Source organism: Orbicella franksi, chromosome 1, assembly GCF_964199315.1.
Source record: "Orbicella franksi chromosome 1, jaOrbFran1.1, whole genome shotgun sequence".
In the NCBI taxonomy this organism is placed as follows: Eukaryota; Metazoa; Cnidaria; class Anthozoa; order Scleractinia; family Merulinidae; genus Orbicella; species Orbicella franksi.
The window spans coordinates 24,706,382-24,725,178 of NC_138145.1; the positions used below are offsets into that span (position 1 = coordinate 24,706,382).

General features: G+C 37.6%; 2 protein-coding genes across 3 annotated transcripts in view; one reads left to right on the forward strand and one right to left on the reverse strand.

Moving 5' to 3' along the window:
• The window catches only part of LOC145498131 (exocyst complex component 5-like), a 29,843-nt gene extending 17,499 nt beyond the window's left edge, over positions 1-12,344 (reverse strand). For both annotated transcript variants that reach the window (XM_081478023.1, XM_081478016.1), the window contains exons 1-13: positions 12,204-12,344; positions 9,586-9,828; positions 8,484-8,678; positions 7,872-7,936; positions 7,722-7,750; positions 7,147-7,256; positions 4,436-4,480; positions 3,191-3,334; positions 2,731-2,810; positions 1,897-2,007; positions 1,577-1,675; positions 960-1,104; positions 326-434 (exon numbers count right to left, since the gene is read on the reverse strand). In XM_081478023.1, the coding sequence (XP_081334149.1) occupies positions 326-434; positions 960-1,104; positions 1,577-1,675; positions 1,897-2,007; positions 2,731-2,810; positions 3,191-3,334; positions 4,436-4,480; positions 7,147-7,256; positions 7,722-7,750; positions 7,872-7,936; positions 8,484-8,678; positions 9,586-9,828; positions 12,204-12,227 (1,399 nt within the window). In that variant the 5' untranslated portion in view covers positions 12,228-12,344. The remainder of the gene's footprint in view (positions 1-325; positions 435-959; positions 1,105-1,576; positions 1,676-1,896; positions 2,008-2,730; positions 2,811-3,190; positions 3,335-4,435; positions 4,481-7,146; positions 7,257-7,721; positions 7,751-7,871; positions 7,937-8,483; positions 8,679-9,585; positions 9,829-12,203) is intronic.
• A 79-nt stretch (positions 12,345-12,423) lies between these two features.
• On the forward strand, positions 12,424-17,709 carry LOC145498227 (voltage-gated hydrogen channel 1-like). Its single transcript, XM_081478126.1, has 8 exons — positions 12,424-12,738; positions 13,272-13,408; positions 14,001-14,074; positions 14,398-14,451; positions 14,919-14,971; positions 15,627-15,703; positions 15,853-15,968; positions 16,719-17,709. Exons 1-8 carry the CDS (start codon positions 12,602-12,604, stop codon positions 16,761-16,763), a joined length of 693 nt encoding a protein of 230 aa, XP_081334252.1. The 5' UTR covers positions 12,424-12,601; the 3' UTR covers positions 16,764-17,709.
• The last annotated feature ends 1,088 nt before the right edge of the window (positions 17,710-18,797 follow it).

Below are 18,797 nucleotides of genomic sequence, written 5' to 3' on the forward strand. Positions count from 1 at the left end.
CATATAAGTGCCCTGAAGCTATAGAAGGAGAGATGTAACTGGTATGCAAGCACTGGGTTTTGATGTCAAAAGTATTGAAAAAAAACGTTTTCAACTTTGTTTCTCCATCTTGTTCCGGAAGCAAGAGAATGTACTCAAGCATAAGTGTAATACTGTGTAGACTGAAAATGTATCAAAATCACCGTGACAGTGTCCCTTAAAAAAGTTGCACGGTGTTTTGGCCCTCTATTTGTCACGCAGCACTGCGTTGTGGGACAAAGAGAGGGCCAGAACTGGACAAGACATCGTTGTACAAAACTGTGTAATCACCAAATAACTGGCATACCTTGCAAGGTCACGTTGAGGGCATAGTCTATGTGTTCAATACACAGATGATAGAGTAGCTTTAGATAGATTTCCACTCCATTAGCCGCAATGTCTGACGGAGAAGACAACTACAAGAAACACACAGGTTCACTTTTACTGTACATACTGTTCATAAACCTGTAACAAAAGAGGACACATTATCTTGCTAAATTTCAAAACCCTTGAATTGCTCGCCTCAAATACAAACTATATTTTATCTCCCTTTGCCTTCGTTTGTCACTCCAACTTCCCAATGTGTTCGAGTCTATGTTGTTCCAAGAATCTCATGAATAAATAAATAAATAAATAAATGAATCAATCAATCAATCAATCAATAAATAAATAAATAATCATTTAGATATTAACAGCATTTTCCTTGTTTCTGACAAGTTTTAGAAACATAAGTGGAAGTTTGGGTGAACGAGACATGCTGTGGAAGCACAAACCGATAGAAAGAAAGATAAACAAAAGGCTTGGGCAATTTTGAGAGATTTTTCAATTGATGTTTCTCACAGAGTAAATCGTCATTAATATTATCATGGGATTACCCCTACCCAAAATGGTGGAAATAAAACTGTCTGCTGATTCTCATTTCTCTGTATTAGCCTTCTTACCAGCTCACATCTTTTCAGAGCCATTTTGTTTTCTTGCAGAAGACTGACAGCAACATCTTGAGAGAGCAGAGTATCTCTGCTGGAGTCTAAGGAATGTGTCTGTATCCTGAGTGGAATTCTTTTGGTAAATTCCTGGCTTAGGAGACTGCGAGCAAGATAGGTGACTCTGATTAGATTAGTGATCAGCATAAGCATTCCCCACAGGTAACTCTAAGAGTCTGGGGACCATCAGTTATTGAATTACTGTCATGGAATTGTTCATTGAATTATTGTTACTCCCTCTTGATCAGATTTCTGGTTCTCAGACTGAATCATATAAGAATCACTCGTGAAGGAGTTGAATTACATTAACAGGCATTAATTTGAGAAATGTGTTATCACTCCTTCAAAATTATCAGGGTATTTCATGCACAAAGCATATATTTGTGCCCAAATACTGGGAGGGATGTGATTAAAGCTCATCCAAAACTGCACCAAACATGTCCAGTGCAAAAATGTTTTATTCTCACACCTGAAAGTTGAAAGAAAAGAAGACAGATGCTATGGGAAAACATAGCTGTCATCATCAAAACTCAACACATAATTCAGTTGTATAATGTAGATTACAATTAACGTACCCTGCTCCAGTAGGTCTATCTCTTTTTTCATGGTTTATAGAACGGTAATACTTCTCTAAGATAGCACTTGATTTCTCTGATAGGAAGTCTAGCTCTGTTCTGGTAGACAGAAAAAAAACAGGATGACTAAATCAACAGTTTGTTTGTTTAGAGCTCTTACTATTTTGATGGTGGACATGAGATTCATAGTTTACTGCAACTCCATTGCAGGGGAATAACGGTGCTTGATACACACTGGTTGATATTTAAAAAGCTGTATGATTGGCTAAGGGCTGGAAACCATTCCCTGGTTTTTATTTTTAAACAGTATAGATACTTACTTGATATATGATGACAAATATTTGCTGAACAAGTTTTTTCTCAATCTTTCCAGAAAATTAGAATCTGATCCAAGCTTGTAAACAGACAGTTTTTCTCCAAGCTTCTTTGCCCTGCAGAAAAAAAAAGGATATGGGAGAGAATATCAAGTGAATACCCTCCTATTTCCATAAAGTGTAGATGGTTTACCAATTTCCGGAGGGGGGGGGGGGAATTCCCATATAAAAATGACAGGGGTGCTTGTCATACCTCTTAGGGATTAAAAAAGCAGTTTTGGTGCCTCTTAGGGTGTTCAGCCTCAAAACGTCCACAGTGGGAGCTTTTGCAGTACCTTTTAGGGTATTGAGCCGAACAAAATATGACAGGACATGGTGTGTTGTTTTAGAACTCGTACCTCTTATGGGTGAAAAAAACAAAATTTAAGCCACAACCACAAAACAGGATCTTGGTACCTTGTAAGAGTTCTTTTACAAACTTCTAACGAGCACCCCCATCCTTTTTATACGGGAGGCCCCCCGCCCTCCACCCCGGGTACAAACCAGGCTTACAAAGGCAAGTGTAGCAACTGTACACAAATGACTCTGTAAGAATTTATGGCTTATCACCTTAGAGTTAAAACGAAATTTATTGACTTGAAGTTTAACTCTGAGCAGGCAGTAAAAAAGCTCATTCATAAAAGGAACTATCAATATTGTATTGTCAAGCACACCGAAAGAAAAAAGTAAAGCAAAATATCATCTAGAAGATATTTTCTCAATGTACTGATAAATTCTCAGAGCTTATGTTCAAAGACAAGTGTGGTAATCAGTAAGGAGAATTTCCATGCTGAGTATTACCTTTCATATAATGTCTGTAGGTTCTTCAGTGATTGTTCTTTGTCTGAACCATAGTTCTGTAGCTTTGAATCAACATGTTTCTGTAACAAACAAAATTGTAAAATCCAATTTGTTTAAGGAACTATAAGCTCTGGTTTGCAATTTTATGAATAAGGCATTCATGCTTCAGGTTAGCAATATTTGTTCATGTATCCTTTGAAAGTAAAAGGTTAATCTTGGCCATTTACCATTAACTGGAGACATTGTATTGTGTTCTTGGGCAAAACACTTAACTCTTGCAGTGCCTCTATCCACCCAAATATGTATAAATGGGTTACTGGCAAATGAAATGCTGAGGGGTAACCCGGTGATGCACTGGCATCCCATCTAGGGAGAGTAAAACATATTCCTAGTTGCTTCATTCTACTGAAACCAAGCTAATCATCAGCCTCGAAGGATCCCATGCATGAGTTTTTCATACCTTTAGAACATCCTCGTGAATATTCTGTACCATCTTGCCCATTACCACCTCAGCATTATTACCAAACACCTTGTCCACCATGCTGTGAACACGCTCACAAAGGGGCATCACATCTTGAAACACATCTGCAGCACGGAACTGCCCCTAGTGAAACATTACACACAAGCAGTAACTAACATTATAACCCATCAAATATTTTTGCTTGAGCACAATTGGCCTAAACGTGTCACATGACCGAATATTCCCCAGCTGAAACTGGGGAATATCGAGAATATTCCCTAATTTTCGAAACTGTGCGAGTTCCAAAAAATATTTGAAGGATAATAAACACAATAGTCTCCATTTGACTTTGAAAATATGCTCAAATATTTGTCCTTGGACATTATCTGTTCCTTGAAGCTCACAGATTTCCTCAAGCAAAGTGTCTGCTTCTTGGATCAGGTAACGTCCGTGGACAAATATCGCAGCATATTTTCCCACCAAATGGAGACTATTGTTTATTTACCTATGCCAAGAGGTAGAGCAGTCTCACCTCAAGACTATCTTATTATGATAGCCACTTTCTTTTGGAACAACAAAAAGTTTAATCAGACTTCTTATTTAGGAATCTATTAAATACAACCAGATTTTAGTTGCAAACTGCTCTTTGAATTAATTAGTAAGAGTTATCCTAAAACTTGTGGATCAAACCCTAGAATGCAATCATTAAAATGAAATCTATTGTGCTGTACTTCTATTATTTGTACGTTTGATCAAATGTACTACAAGATTATTCTAACTAAGCATTAGGATAAGATTGTCAAAAATATATGTACCTGTGTGCGTTCATTCAAATAAAAGCAATTGAGCAATACTTTAAAGTAGCATTAATTATTCATTATTTTATGCAAGGTACTGCAACTCCATGCTTTGGGTCTGTGACTAAAACGCTAACTAGAAAATGTACGAGGTCATTTAAATGAAAGTTATTGAGCATTGGTATGATGATGAATCTAGCAGCATTCTATCATGGATACCATTTTCTTATTAGCTACGCTACTCACTATATCAATTCTGTAAGTTGTAAATAGTGAGTAGTCCAGCTCAGTGTGCAGTTGTTAACAAAATGGAGGCTGCTTCTTTGCATTTTCGAAACGTCCATAACAAGGATTTAGATAAAGATTTGAGTGACTAGAAGATTTACAATTACATTATTTGCCCTCGAAGACTTAGCAATTTAAAGAAAATTGAATACTTGGTAAATACCTTTTGACTTTGCTTGATAAAAGAATCAATACACTGGGAGTAGCCCTGTAGAGATGGAGTTAACATTACATTTGACTTAATAACGAAGTATAATTAATTGAATGTGTAGTCTTGCAAGTGAAACTAGAAAGGAGAAATGACTGAAATTAATGTAAGATGTCAGTTGATGGAGGAGGAGGAACTGTCAGTGGATGATGAATGGAGGCAGATTGAACAAGGTTATGTGGAGACCTGCGAGCAGGTGCTGGGTAGGGCAAAGGCAAACAGGAAGGAGTGGATCAGCAAGGAGACTTGGGAGTTAATCGAGCAGCGAAAGGTGGCAAAAAACACCCTAAACATGGCCAGAACAAGAAACCAGAAGAGAGAGGCAAGTAAAAGATATCAAGAGTTAAATAGGGAGGTGAAGAGGAGATGTAGGAGAGACAAGAGGGCGTATGTGGAAGCAGAAGCTGAGAGAGCTGAGGAGGCTGGAAAGAGAGGTGATGCAAGGACTTTGTACAAGATCACTAGAAAGCTAAGTGGGAGGATCCAGAATACTTGTAAGCCAGTGAGAAATGAGGCAGGCGTGTTGCTCAGGACAGCAGAGGAGGAGATGCACCGGTGGAGGGAGCACTTTCAAACAGTGCTTAACCATGAGGAGCCGATCAACCCGCCAGAGGTGGAGCCAAATGACGAGCTTAACATCAGGACAGGTCACGTTACACGTATTGAAATCAAGAATGCTATAAAGAAGTTAAAAAACGGGAAGGCTGCAGGATGTGACAATATTCCACCAGAGGCAATTAAGGCGGGAGGGGACACATCAGAGGAGGTTCTTCTGGGCCTCTGCAACAGGATATGGAATGAGGAGAAGATACCAGAGGAGTGGAGAAAAGGTCTGCTAATCAAGCTGCCCAAGAAAGGTGATTTGAGCTACTGTAAAAACTGGCGTGGCATTATGTTGCTGAACATGGCAAGTAAGGTGTTTTGCAGAGTGATCCTGGAGCGCATCAAGATTGCGTTGGACAAAAAGCTGAGAGAGGAACAGGCGGGCTTTCGAGCAGGTCGAAGCTGCACGGATCAAATAGCAACACTGCGGATTATTATAGAACAGAGTATCGAGTGGCAGTCCTCCTTGTATATCAACTTTATCGATTTTGAGAAGGCCTTCAATAGTATCAGTAGAGATGTTTTGTGGAGGTTGTTGCGGCACTATGGGTTGCCTGACAAGATAGTCACCATCATCAGAGTTCTCTATGAGGGTTTCTCCGCACAGGTGGTACACAATGGACAGAAGACTCAACCATTGGATATGAGGACAGGGGTAAGACAAGGCTGCCTGCTATCTCCCTTGCTGTTTCTGGTCGCCCTGGATTGGGTGACGAGGACAGCCTTTGACAGGAAAAGAGGTATTCAGTGGACCTTTACGACATCATTAGAAGATCTTGACTTTGCCGATGATCTGGCCCTACTGTCGCACAGAATACAGGATATGAGGGATAAGACACGAGCCTTGGAGGTACAAAGTGCGAAGGTAGGCCTGAAGATCAATGCCACCAAGACAAAGCTGATGCGTATTGGTACCAAACATGGTGATGTTGTGTCGGTAGCTGGGAAGCGGGTTGAGGAAGTGGATGAGTTCACATACCTTGGGAGCATTGTAAGCAAGAAGGGAGGCACTGACGAGGACATTCAGGCACAAATTGGAAAGGCAAGACAGGCATTTGCGATGCTGAGACCAATATGGCGATCCACGGCCCTAACAACCAAGACCAAGCTGAGAGTCTTTGGGACAAATGTGAAGGCGGTGCTCTTGTATGGTTCTGAAACTTGGAGGCTGACCAAGGGATTGGAGCAGAAGTTGCAAGTGTTTATCAATAAGAGCCTGAGGAACATCTTGCGGATTTGGTGGCCTAGAAAAATCAGCAACAAGGACCTTTGGAGTCAAACAGGGCAACGACTGATAGAGGAAGAGATAAGACAGAGAGCTTGGGGCTGGATCGGCCACACACTGAGGAAACCAGATGGACACGTAGTCAAGAGGGCACTAGAGTGGAACCCACAGGGGAAGCGAAAGAGAGGGAGACCCCAAAACAGCTGGAGACGCACGAGAATGGCAGAGTTGGCGGCGAAGCATGTTACGTGGAATGAGGCAAAAGGCACTGCACAAAATAGGGTTAGGTGGCGCACGCTAGTTGAGGACCTATGTTCCACTTAGGAACGAAGAGGATTAAGTAAGTAAGTAAGTAGTCACTGTACTATGCATAAAAGATAACTTGATTTCACCATCAGAAATAAGAAAAGCTGTTTTTCCTTCATTCCTGATCTAAATAAAGAAGCTAGTCAATAACAAGACTTGCTCCAGGGTCCTCCAGGCTATGCCTCAAACTAATCCTACAGTATGCTTCTCTCTAGCTGTTCAAATTCCTGCAAGCATCCATAACTCAATAAATGCACATTTAAAACATGAACGAGTCAAATTAATATTGAGTTCAAATATTTCACTCATTTACATCTTTACACAAGGTTAGTTGTAGTGGAAGAATGACCATGTGATTATTTCTACTTTTCAGTTTGTCTATTTTAATTACAGACAGGCTAAAACTAACGGGTGTATAAAACAAACTGTATGTCTGCATGGCTTCAACAGTACAATAATGCAACAGTACAATAATGTTAGCCTATGATCATGCCCTCCAGTTCTATAATAAGCCGCCCAAGACAACACATACCTTAAATGGAAGTAAAGTTTCAGCACAGTTTCTCATCCTAGCAATACTCCCCTGATGATGGGCATCTTCAAATTCTTCAATCAGAGCCTCTTCCACTTTATCATGGCACTCTGTATATATCAATGCAAGGTAAAATAAATATATCTTATTTCCTGGTTGGGAGGTCCATATAGTGAAAAACTGTGACAGAGGTCTTGAAAATGCTGCCTGAGGCTGCAGGCTGGAGGCGGCATTTTCAAGCCTAAGGTCACTCTATGGACCAACCATAGCCAGTAAAAAACTTATTTATTTTTTCCTCTCTCTCAAACCACTTTTATAATTTTTGACCTGACAAGGATAGGAAAATCCAGACCACACTAAAAATCAATCAGATTGTAGGATATATTACCATGCTTTCTTGGAAAAAACTAAATACATTTATTTACCCACTACCCTGGCATTAACAGCTCACTTTTTTATGTTTAAACCAAATCTTAGTTACTGTTAGGATAGTGGCATTTAAGATGCTGGGTGTGGCTTCTTGTTAAAGGTGAAGGGCTATATATACAAACATGGGAAATCAGAACTGTACTTACCTTTTATTTTGTCTTTGACAATCCCAAACCTTCAAACAAAAGAACGTCTGACTTTTCAGTTGTCATTTTGTTCACTGTGCAAAATTAACATGTAGTTCAAAAGAACAGTTCAGAAATTCAGTGTAAACTTTGTACGCAGAGCGTTCATACCTATCTGAAGGCAGTTCTTGAGCAATCAGGGACAACTTTTGTATGATATTTGCAGCTTCATGAATCTGCAATCAAACAAATAAAAGAAGTTTAAAAAAACAGGCTCCATTATCTTTCCTTGAAGGGTCTTAACAAAGAAAATATTAAATGATTTCTAATTACAGGACAAGAAATAAAAACATTAGTAGTAATTACTTAAATATTAAATACTTACTTAATGAACATTTGAATTTGATTGATCCATAACTGTGTGTTTCTAAACAAACTCTTTAAAATAAATTAATTTCTTGTATCATCCTGATTCCAATGTAATTGAGGAGTGGATAGTGCAAAGCAAAGCACAAAAATTTAACACAGTTTTTGGTGGGAAAATTTTTGCCTGTCTGAATACAATTTTTAAAACAAACTTTTCAAACCTTTTCATTCCATTGGATTGTGTCATGGAATTTCTGGAATTTTGGCTGAATGCCTTACTCTGAACAGGATTCTGCTCATCTCAGGTTATCTTAATACCTCCATGGTACTAGGGCAGGCCTCAGACTTCACTGCACTCTGGTTTACAGTGACTCTCACTACTCAAGAGTCTATGAGGATAATTAACCTTGAACGTACCTGAAATTGGCTTGTAAAAACACTTGAAACCAATTTTCCAGTGGCAAACTCATCAAAGTACCTCATGAGTTCCTGAGCCTCAAGAGCTCGTGAGCGTGGAGTGTTGATTCCCTCTAACTGGTCTCCCAAATGAACAACCTTGGTGGCAACATAATTGATCCTGTCATCTAGTTCTTGAAAAAGGCCAGAGGCAGACTACAGATGAAGAGAGAAACCCCAAAATTTGCTAGAAAAACATTTTGTTTCATAAGTTCAACTTAAAAATAAAATAAATCTTACTGATCCCTGATTACACGTTATGTAAGCTTCATGGTAGTCTGCAGTGAAGGCGTTGTTTTGGAATGGAACACTTGATAAACCAGGATTTTGATGTCACCATCTTGGATTGTAATTGGTTGGTTGACTGGTGGAGGATTGAGACTGAGGGGGGTGGGGAATGGGGCACTCCACCTCACTCCTACTCCCTTGGAAAATTTTCTCTCACCCCAACCCTCTACAGTTAGCAAATCCAAGAGGGCAACATAATATGAAAATGTGCCCTCATGCACCCAAAATACACCTGCACTGAAGGCTAGCTTCGTGGTAAACTAAAATACATGTAAATCCGTTCAAACAAAGCCTCTAAGTTTTTGTTAGTTTTAGTGACCTTTACATTGATGATCAAAATGGTAAGACGAGGATCTACATGAAACAACTGCAACAACAACCCAAAACTAATCCTAAACAGAGCTCACCCACAAACTTTGCCCAATCAATTCCCTGTCATATTACCTAATCAGAAAAGAGCAGGCAATGAAGTATACAAACTGCAGGCTAGAACTAAACAGTTATAGTAAGACCGGTGATTATCAATTCAAATAATTAGGAGACTTTTTATAAATCTTTTTCATTCAAATTAAAAAATGGCTGTCTTTATATTACTAAGCACCATTTCTGGCAGGACTAAAAGCAATACTCAAATTCAAGAGACACAAAAATTAAAACTGCCACTTGTTCCCCTGTAAAATATGCAGCTTACTGCAGAAAAAAACATACACATGTACAATAGAACAGATCTCTCATTACAGAAACCACATTTGCATGTTAGTTACATGTATAGCACCTTAAAAGTTATTTCCAGTTCATTGGCTTTCTGCTTGTGTTCTTCCTGTTCTTTAGCACAGAGTTCCTCAAGTTTGTTTATTCTTCCTTGCATCTTTTCATCCAAAGCTGTCAATTCCTTTATAGTGTTTTCAAAAACATCGGACAAGGTTTTAGGATCAAATGCCTCTGCTCCACCCTTTGACCCTCCACCAACCACTGTGCTTGCAAGACGCTCCACATATTCATAAGCATCAAAATCTCCCTTAAGGAAGAAAGAACATGATTTTAACAAATCTTAGCTCATCAGTAATTTTCTCCACCTAGTAGTTGTATAAATCAGAAGTGGTATATTAACTGCTGGAGGTAGCCCTGAGCTAGTCTTCCATCAAGAAAGGAGTAGTAATATTCCAAGTCACTTCATGCTACTAAACACCAACTGGATGGGTCACTAGGTCAAACATGCGGACTTAACATTTTTATATAGTGAAGTTTAGAATTTAGATAACATATAGGGATGTCATTAAATTTTGAATTGCCTGTTGACTTGATCTTCAGGCTCATAACCAACTTGTTGCTTTGTGGGTGAATTATAATTATATCAACAATAATTGTAACACCAAAAACCCATATTTGAGGATACTTAGCCACAGCTGGTGTTATGGGTTATAGATTACAGCACTTAAAATAACAGCCCTGGATCAGATGCACCAAGCACAAGACATGTTAAAGGATTGCATTTCCATATTTGTATATCCAAGTAACTTAAAAATAAGCTTACATTACTATATTGTGATTATAAGGAACAAAGGGTGTAACTGCATGAGTGATTTGTGTCAATCGTTATTGTTTGGTATCGAGAAAATGTCCACCTAACATTTTAAGACTCTAAAAGGTTTGCAGGTTCTCCTGACAATATCAATCAATGAAAATCAATCATTGATTGCCACTCAATATAATCAAAATAATCAATAACAATTAATTGACTGATATTGATTGGTCTGACCAATCAATAACAATCGATACTCACATTCAAAATGTCTTAATTGCCATTGATTTTCATTGATTTTTATTGATATCAATAAATGGTTGTGCAAAAGTAAAAATTTGAGTTTGGCGAAACACAGGAGACTTGCACATATAATGGATGCCACTCTAGATAAAGTAGAAGCCGGAGCAACCAAGAAAAAACAGAGTAGGCTACATAAACATTTTTCTTTGATGAAACCCGTCGTGTTTTCTGGAGAAACCTCATTAAATAATACTAAAACTTACAATGAAAGTTAAGTGTTGTTTGATAGCCAGAGTTCTCCCAGGAGTTCTGCGTGGGAGGCTAGGAGTGGGGTTTCATGGGGGTTTCACAATTCAGGCGTAAACTTAAAAAGTAATCGATATAACCAACAGATCATTTCAATTTTTATCAAAATTACTTTACCAAGATGCTCAAGTAAGGTAATACATAAACATAAATCTGTTTATAGCTATAGCTTTGCACTACCAAATAAATAATCAACGCAGAACTACTAGGTTCGATTGAAGGTGTTTACAACCTCCCAGAAAAACCTGTCAAGTGATGTAAAACTATGTGGTAGATTACAACTTGTCATTAATTAATGTGAACTGAAATTCCTGGCAAAATTCAGCTAAAAATCTGTATTTTATGCATCAGGCTCATGCAAAAGATAAAGAAAATTGAAAATAGATGACGAAAAGAGTATGTAATAAAATGTCCTTTTGAGATGTTGTTAGGTTTCAGTCTCAAAACAGTCAAACATCGCTAGTTAGAAGTCATTAACTCAAAGTTTCCCTTATTTGCAGTCATTTAAAATTTGTTTATTTTATTTGCAGTTCCCCTGGTGAGTTTCAAGTCACAAGATTTGACTGAATATAAATGTTTCTGTCACAGCAAATAAACTTTATTTCAAAATCATTTGATGCTTTGAATATCTTTGTGAAACGAAATGTCGAAGTCAAGGCAGTAATACTTATAGATAAAGAAAAAGTAATTTACTTTTAGTTTAACACACATTTTGACAAAACTATATTGTTGTAACGGATGTAAATGTGCATCGAAAGCAAATGCAAATAAGGTTTTACTTCTTAATATGGTTCACCTTTCATATATTATGCATTTTACGGAAAATTCGCTGAAAATTTACTGAAAATTAATAGTGCAATGATAATCAATAGTAATCCATGATAATCAATATTTGTTAATTGAAATCAATATGAATCAATGAAAATCGATACTCACACAACTTCCAGTTATTGATTTTTAATGATTTCCAATATCAACAAATTAATTGCCATTGATAAATATCGATTATTACTGAACTATTGATTGATTGAGTGATTGATTTTCATTGACTGATATCGTCGGGAGGTTCGATCTCAATATACCTTCTACATCGATTTAGAAACTTTGTCACTTAAATAGAGTGACTTACTATTATTATAATTTTTTATCAGCTGTTGCATTTAATTTATTTACTGAAATGCATTTCTCTAAAAAGTAAATGGAAAGCAATTTTCAATAAAGCAGTTTGAGGTGTTATTTCCTTGAAACATGATTTTGCACTTACAGGACGAAAGATTCAACTTTGTATTCTTAAAAGGCCTTCAAATGAGAAAATTACATACCTCAAACTCTTCAAATGTTGCCATTTTTGGATAAAAAGCAAGAGATACTCCCAGAGAAATTATATCGCTAACAAGCCCAGTTTTTAGTTCAAATTAAAAAGAATGGAAAACACCTCCTCAGTCCGCCATGTTTGTTTTTAGGTGCCGTGACAAAGTGGTAACCAGACCTCCCTGCAAAAGCTGATAGGAACGCCTTGCAAAGTGTCAATAAAAGGTTTGGAGTCTTTTCAAGCACTGTTAGTAAAAGGTATTGGATTACTTTATCAACCTGGTTCACGAGAGCAACATCTCATGGCAGCTCTTAGCCAATCAGTTTTCCATATTTCTAAAGATTCAAGCACTTCTGGGTGAAGCTGTTGTTGTGTGACACAAATCACACGCACGACTGAGCTTTATCCATGCAAGAACCTGATGATCAGAGACTTGTTGATAATGATGCACTGTCATTTCTCGATCTAAACGAGATGGAACAAGCCACCAACAGCTCTGCGGTGACAGAGAGCACAGTGAATCTGACAGAAGATAACAGTGAAGGGTATAAACAGTTTTCTGTTTTGAAATCTCTAATTCCAGTGTTTTTGGTCGTCTAGAAGCTGACGTACATGTACTAATAATAGTTTGTCAGCTGAAAATTTTAACATTTAATCATCCACTACCGCGGGTTCTAACTTTAACTTGAAAACTGAGGGACAAATGTCAAACATCATTTGATTTTGCAAAATTGTAGTGAACGAACTTGTAACAGTGTAACATGTAAGCAGTATCACTGAAATGATCATCCAGAAGAAGCTAGCACAAAAGGCTTCATCCACAGAATCAGACGTAGGAACCAACTATAGAATGTGCTTCTCAGTTGTATTCCATGTAAGCCTTCATTTCCAGGGTTTCCTTCACAGACTTAAAAAATGTTTACATTGCATCAACTGGAGAGGGAAAAGGGGTTTTAACTAAATTTAGAAAAAAATATATATGTACATAATTTATTCAAATACATTAGTTAGGGTTTCATAATTATTATCAAAAGATACATCAAATCTCATTGTTTTGTTGTTACTGATTATTTTATAGGTCAAATAACGGACACAGAGAACAACTCTGTGAACTTCTTCACAGTCACAAAGCTCAATATGCCATCATAGCATTGGTTGTTATAGATATGATCATTGTTATTGCAGAATTACTTCTGGACTTAAGAGCTATTGAAGGTAGGAGACATCATTGATACCATTGTCAAGCGGTTTTCAGGATGATTTCATTATAATATATAAAGAAGTATCAGAGTTCCCACTTTTGCTATCAAAACATTTATTTCAGGATATATGATTTGTAACAAGATAGCATTGAAGTAAATACTGAACAGTATTTGTATGGGGATCCAATGTTAATGGACAAATTTCATAGGCTGTATAAATTTTATTTATGATTTTATTCATTTAATTTTGTGTGTATGTCAGTCTGTAAAGTGTGTGCTTTCCTGTTCAAAGTTTCCCTTATATTTGTCTGACAGCTTCCCTAATTTATGAGTCAATTGGTTAATTTACCCTTTGGTTTGCCTAAATTAAACATATATTTCAGTTAGTCTAACATTTTGGTTAGTCGAAAACTAAAAGTGCTTCACTGAGTTAGTCTTCATAGCATTCCAAATCATTATTAACCTGAATGCCTGGTACTCTTGTTTGCTTAATGGTCAGTTAAGCTGATGACTCATAGACTTAATTGACTCATAGATACAAAATTGGTCTCACCTTCAGATGTGAATGTAGAGTTTGACAAGTAGTTGTATCCTTCTTGCTGCAGTTCACCATGACAACCTTGCACCACATGTCCTGCATTACATCAGTATTGCCATCCTGTCAATCTTCATGATTGAGGTATAAATTAGCAACGTAAATATAACTTTATTTTCTGTCTTACCTGCTAATTGATTTATATGGAAAGGATTTTTAACTTGAATATCAAGTTGAAGATTGTCATGGCAGCTTGTCACAATCACTCCAAATAAAAAAAGAAACTTCCTGTTGTTATTTACCTTATTTTACAACTCCTTTAATACTGGAAAAGGAGAAAATATCCAACTTGGGTAACTTTGTCATCAAATTATTTTGAATTTTACTGATTCAAACTAAGCCAGTCCTGTAGTTGACTTTTCTTAGCCTGAAACGTCTGTAATCTCTCTTACTACATTTTTTTACAGTTGTTTCTGAAAATCTATGCAATGGGGCTCACATTTTTTAAACACAAGATGGAGGTAATGTTTATTGGTTATAAATTTTAAGCTCTAGTCAACTAAAAACTAATTGGTTTGTTTCTAACCTGATCTTCAGCACTATCCACCTCATGTAGGCTTGTGCCAGCAATTCTGGAAAATGTTTTCTGCTGTGATTAAATTTGATTGACAAGTGTAAATTGTTCTAACTGGGTTCTTTGTGAGTAGAACCCTTAGAAGATCTGACAATTCTGCACGGTTCATTTGAAGAAAATATCCATACCCGCAATCTCAAAGGCTAAATCTTCAAAAGGAAAATAATGTAAATTTAAACTGGAATCTATAGAGATGTGGATTGGGCAGTTTAAACCTAAAAACCCTATGTAGGGAAGGTTTGCATATTTTCTGCAGCAACCCAATGGAAAATGCAATTTTGTTGTTCCTGTCTTGACACTCAGTTAGATTTAGGTAAGAATTCAATGTGTTTTCATTCTTTTGTTATTTGGTAGGTATTTGATGGGATTGTAGTAATAGTTTCATTTTCTCTGGATGTAGCCTTCAGGTTTGTAGACTTGATATGTTATTGTTAATTGACATTGTCCATTTAGGGACTAAGTCTAGTTCTTGTGATATTCCCCCAACATTTAGTTTCCAGTTTTTATAATTAACTGAGAGTGAGGTTTTTTTTATTAAAGTTCAATGATTATCCTTGTGTCTATTTGCCAACCTGGTTGAGCAGGGTTATATTTGAGCAGCCCATCCCCTTTTCTTTTTCAGCCAGTCTGGTTTGGCTGGATCACTATGACTGAATTAACAGTCTTCCCAGCATAATTTTCAGGGTCACAAAGGCTTGCTTGTTGACCACCAAGAGAATCTGGTCTCAGCAGCAATTCATTATCAAATCATCAGCTTGGGGGGCTCTGATGTATGTGCAGTGGCAGATCTAGGGAAGGGGCCCAGGCCCCCCTTCCTTATTTTGGGTGAAAAAAAAATGTGAGAAGGAAGAAAAGCCGGCAGGGCAAGCACCCCCCCCCCCCCTTCCCCCCGCTTAGCTCAAGGTCTGGATCTGCCGCTGACATGTTCTATCATTCTTAGAACTAATGTTATACATCATACAGTCATGTATCAAAGAAATTAATCAAATGAGAATTATTGCTAACTTAGATTAGGAAGGAAAAGGTTAAGGCTCATTCATGACCATATATTTCTTCTTTTAGTGGAGAGGAGGGAGCTGTAGATGGAATAAGTCTTATTGTTCTCCTTCGACTGTGGCGTGTCACGAGAATTGTCAATGGTAATACCTGATTTGTATTACATAACTGATTTTATATAACATGTGAAGTAACCAAATTTTAACCTGAAAAAATACTCAGCAGGGGCAACCTTTATGTGGGAAGTTTAATGTTGTGATTTAGTAGTTATGCAGTTGAATATTTTCAACAGGAATAGTTCTGTCAGTGAAAATGCAAGCAGAAAGAAAGATTCAAGTGTTGGAAAAGGAAAACACTGAGTTGAAAGAAGAAATTGAACAGTTTAAAACCAAGTGTGCACAATTTGAGGTACTGAATGCAACAATTTTGTAATCTTTGAGCATTTTTAACAGAAATTTAAACATTAAGAATTCTGGTTTCTTGTATTTCCAAATTTTTAATTTTACAGGTCTCTTATAAAAGTGTTATCTCTATTTCTTGCGTTGTGAATTAGTTTAGTCTTAATTATAATTTGTTTCCTTCATTCCTTTCTTTCTTTATTTGTAAATAAGCAGCGCCAACTCGTAAACTTTGCTACTTTGGCTGTTGCACACTGACTCAAATTGAACATATAGTTATATAATCTCTATCATTACATTTTCTATAGTTTCTTTTTTGTCTTACCTTTCTTTTGTACCTGAATAGTGTGAATAAAGATTGTTGATGTTGTTGTTGTTGTGAGAGGACAAGGGGTCTGAAATTCCTTCTGACCATAATTCCTGCCTTTTCTTTTGTGGCCTACGCCTACCGTGTGTGCACAATGCTGCAAAAAAATTCCCTTTTTTCCAGGTTCTGCCATTTTGGAAATCCTGCTTTCATCTCTGTCTTTTCCCATTCTCCCACCACCTCTAGACCTTCTGTCCCTTCCTCCCAGAATCCTACCTCCCTGCCCCCCCCCCCCTGCCCTCCTACTCCTCTCCCAGAGGATTGTGGTCTGACTTGGGTTTGAACTCAAGTCTTCTAAATTTCCACCAGCTTAGCCTCTAAATTTGCAGAGGTGTTCACTATTATTATTATTATTATTATTATTATTATTATTATTATTATTTTGTTTTGCAGGCTGAATTGAAAACTTTGAGAGGAGATGCAACCCCTGCAACTTAGTTATTGATAGGTGGACAGATAATATTGAAATGGGCTAACAACCTGTAATAAGAGAATTTTTTAGTTAGTACATAATCCACAATGTGGGTGATAGATTCAACCCTTTGGGGGGAGACTTCCATTTGAATAGGTAGGGGATGGTTGTCAGGAAATTGGAATTAAACCCTTAAGGGAGACCAATCTGAGTGTGGCTCAAGCTTAATTTGACCTCTAAAAGATACCAGTTTAAAATGACAGACAGCCTTTCTCATTATCTCTTTGAGTGCATCCCTTAAAAAGAAGAACAAGCACACCACCCACCCTCCCCCCCCCCCCCTCAGTTCATAACCTTACCATACCCTGCCTGGATCCCATGTCAACCTCTCTCCCCCTGATCCAAATGTTAGTCCCTCATTTGAACACCTGATCTCTGACTTTGTAGTCCACCACAAGCAAATTAACCAAGGTTGAAATTATTTGGTTTTCCTTTTACTGACTATGTCCCTACAGGTTTTTCTAATAGAAAATATTTGTTGTCACTAGTGAATAATTTGCTCTCTGGGATACTTGTATAGAATGCAATTCACCAAAATTAGATCACTCTTATCTCTACTTAGGTAACTATTTAGATCATGTTTAAACAATCTAAATATATTGCAATATATTTGTAAAAGAAGTAAGATTCATTAATAATAATTTTACAAGGAAATTCACAATATTACAATAATATATTTTATATCTGATATGCAGATATTTCTATGAGATAAAAGAAAGTTATTTTTGCTAACTTGAATGGAAGAAATTATTGAAGAAATAATTTTGTTCAAGGTAGCTTATTGCTTCCACTAAATTGGTAGCATTTTATTTTTATGGTAACCACAAGCATTGAAGAACTGAAAAATTAGTGTTGTATAAAATATATTGTGTTTAATTACTGCCCCATGAAGAATTACCCCTGTGAACTGATAGGTGCATTTTTTTAGAATTTAAATTTGAATTACTGTTCAACACAATGATAATAAAACAAGCGTTTGAAGCTTGATCAGTTGTCGTAATTTGCTTGTCCTCTTCTGCTTGACACCCAAAATAGGGTTTTGCACTAAGTTCCAGGTTAATGCATCAGTCAATTCCAGCAGTGCCCATTCCCCCCCCCCCCCGGGCTAACCCCCGGGCATTAGCATTTTTTAAAAAAAAATGGGCAAATTCCCCGGGGTGGGGACACATAAGCTGTCTAACTGCCCTGGGGTGGGGACGAAGAAAGAGGGCAAATGCCCCGTCCCCGGGAACGTCGCCTTCCAACACCTCCGCAGTTTTTTAATTAATCAGTGAATAAAACGTTCCACTGTTCAGTATTTTAACGCAACGGTAAGACTTCAAGGACAGCAGTACGTGTTAGTTGATTCTGATTATATTTGTTTCTTTATATTTGTTTTTAACAGGTTGCTGGAGGATAGCTAGGATTGCGGCGGACGTGCCCCCAGCCGCGAGCGATGATAGGCGCCTGTATTCGCAGGCTACTTTTTGTGTGAAGAATCGAGACATTTTAAATGATGATGCATTGCATTTTAAGCTCGCAAGATCTGTCTTGAAGATCGCATCATTTGAATTCGCCAACCTTAAGTATTTTAACTCCACTTTCATGAATTTAAAAAATGCTAGGCTAGTTTTGAATGCGAAATGCGAAATAGTCGTGTTCACGTCAGTGATTGTTTTGTGATGAACAAAATATAGTTCACCTTGTCGCTTATATTTATATGCTTACAAGTAATGAAGAAATATCTGAAATTGAGAAAACATGCCTTTAAAAACATCTGCAAGTTTCTCTAGTCCCTGACGGACAAGCCATTGTTCGACAAACGCCTCGTCTTTCCCGATGAACTCATCCATGGCACTTTCCAAAACACGTGTGTCGAATGCCCGGGGGTCGCCCCGGGGTACTCAAATGTCCAGCCCCCGGGCCGCGATAAAATTGCGGATGCCCCACCCCCGGGACTGACAACGTGAGCAAATGCCCCGCGGTTGCCCGGGGGGGATGGGCACTGCTGGAATTGACTG

Excerpts from the sequence above, each read along its gene's own strand:
- LOC145498227 (XM_081478126.1), top strand. The coding sequence starts at position 12,602 with ATGCAAGAACCTGATGATCAGAGACTTGTTGATAATGATGCACTGTCA. Across the intron at positions 13,409-14,000 it reads GGACTTAAGAGCTATTGAAG|TTCACCATGACAACCTTGCA; the intron begins GTAGGAGACATC and ends TTCTTGCTGCAG. Across the intron at positions 15,969-16,718 it reads CCAAGTGTGCACAATTTGAG|GCTGAATTGAAAACTTTGAG; the intron begins GTACTGAATGCA and ends TTTGTTTTGCAG.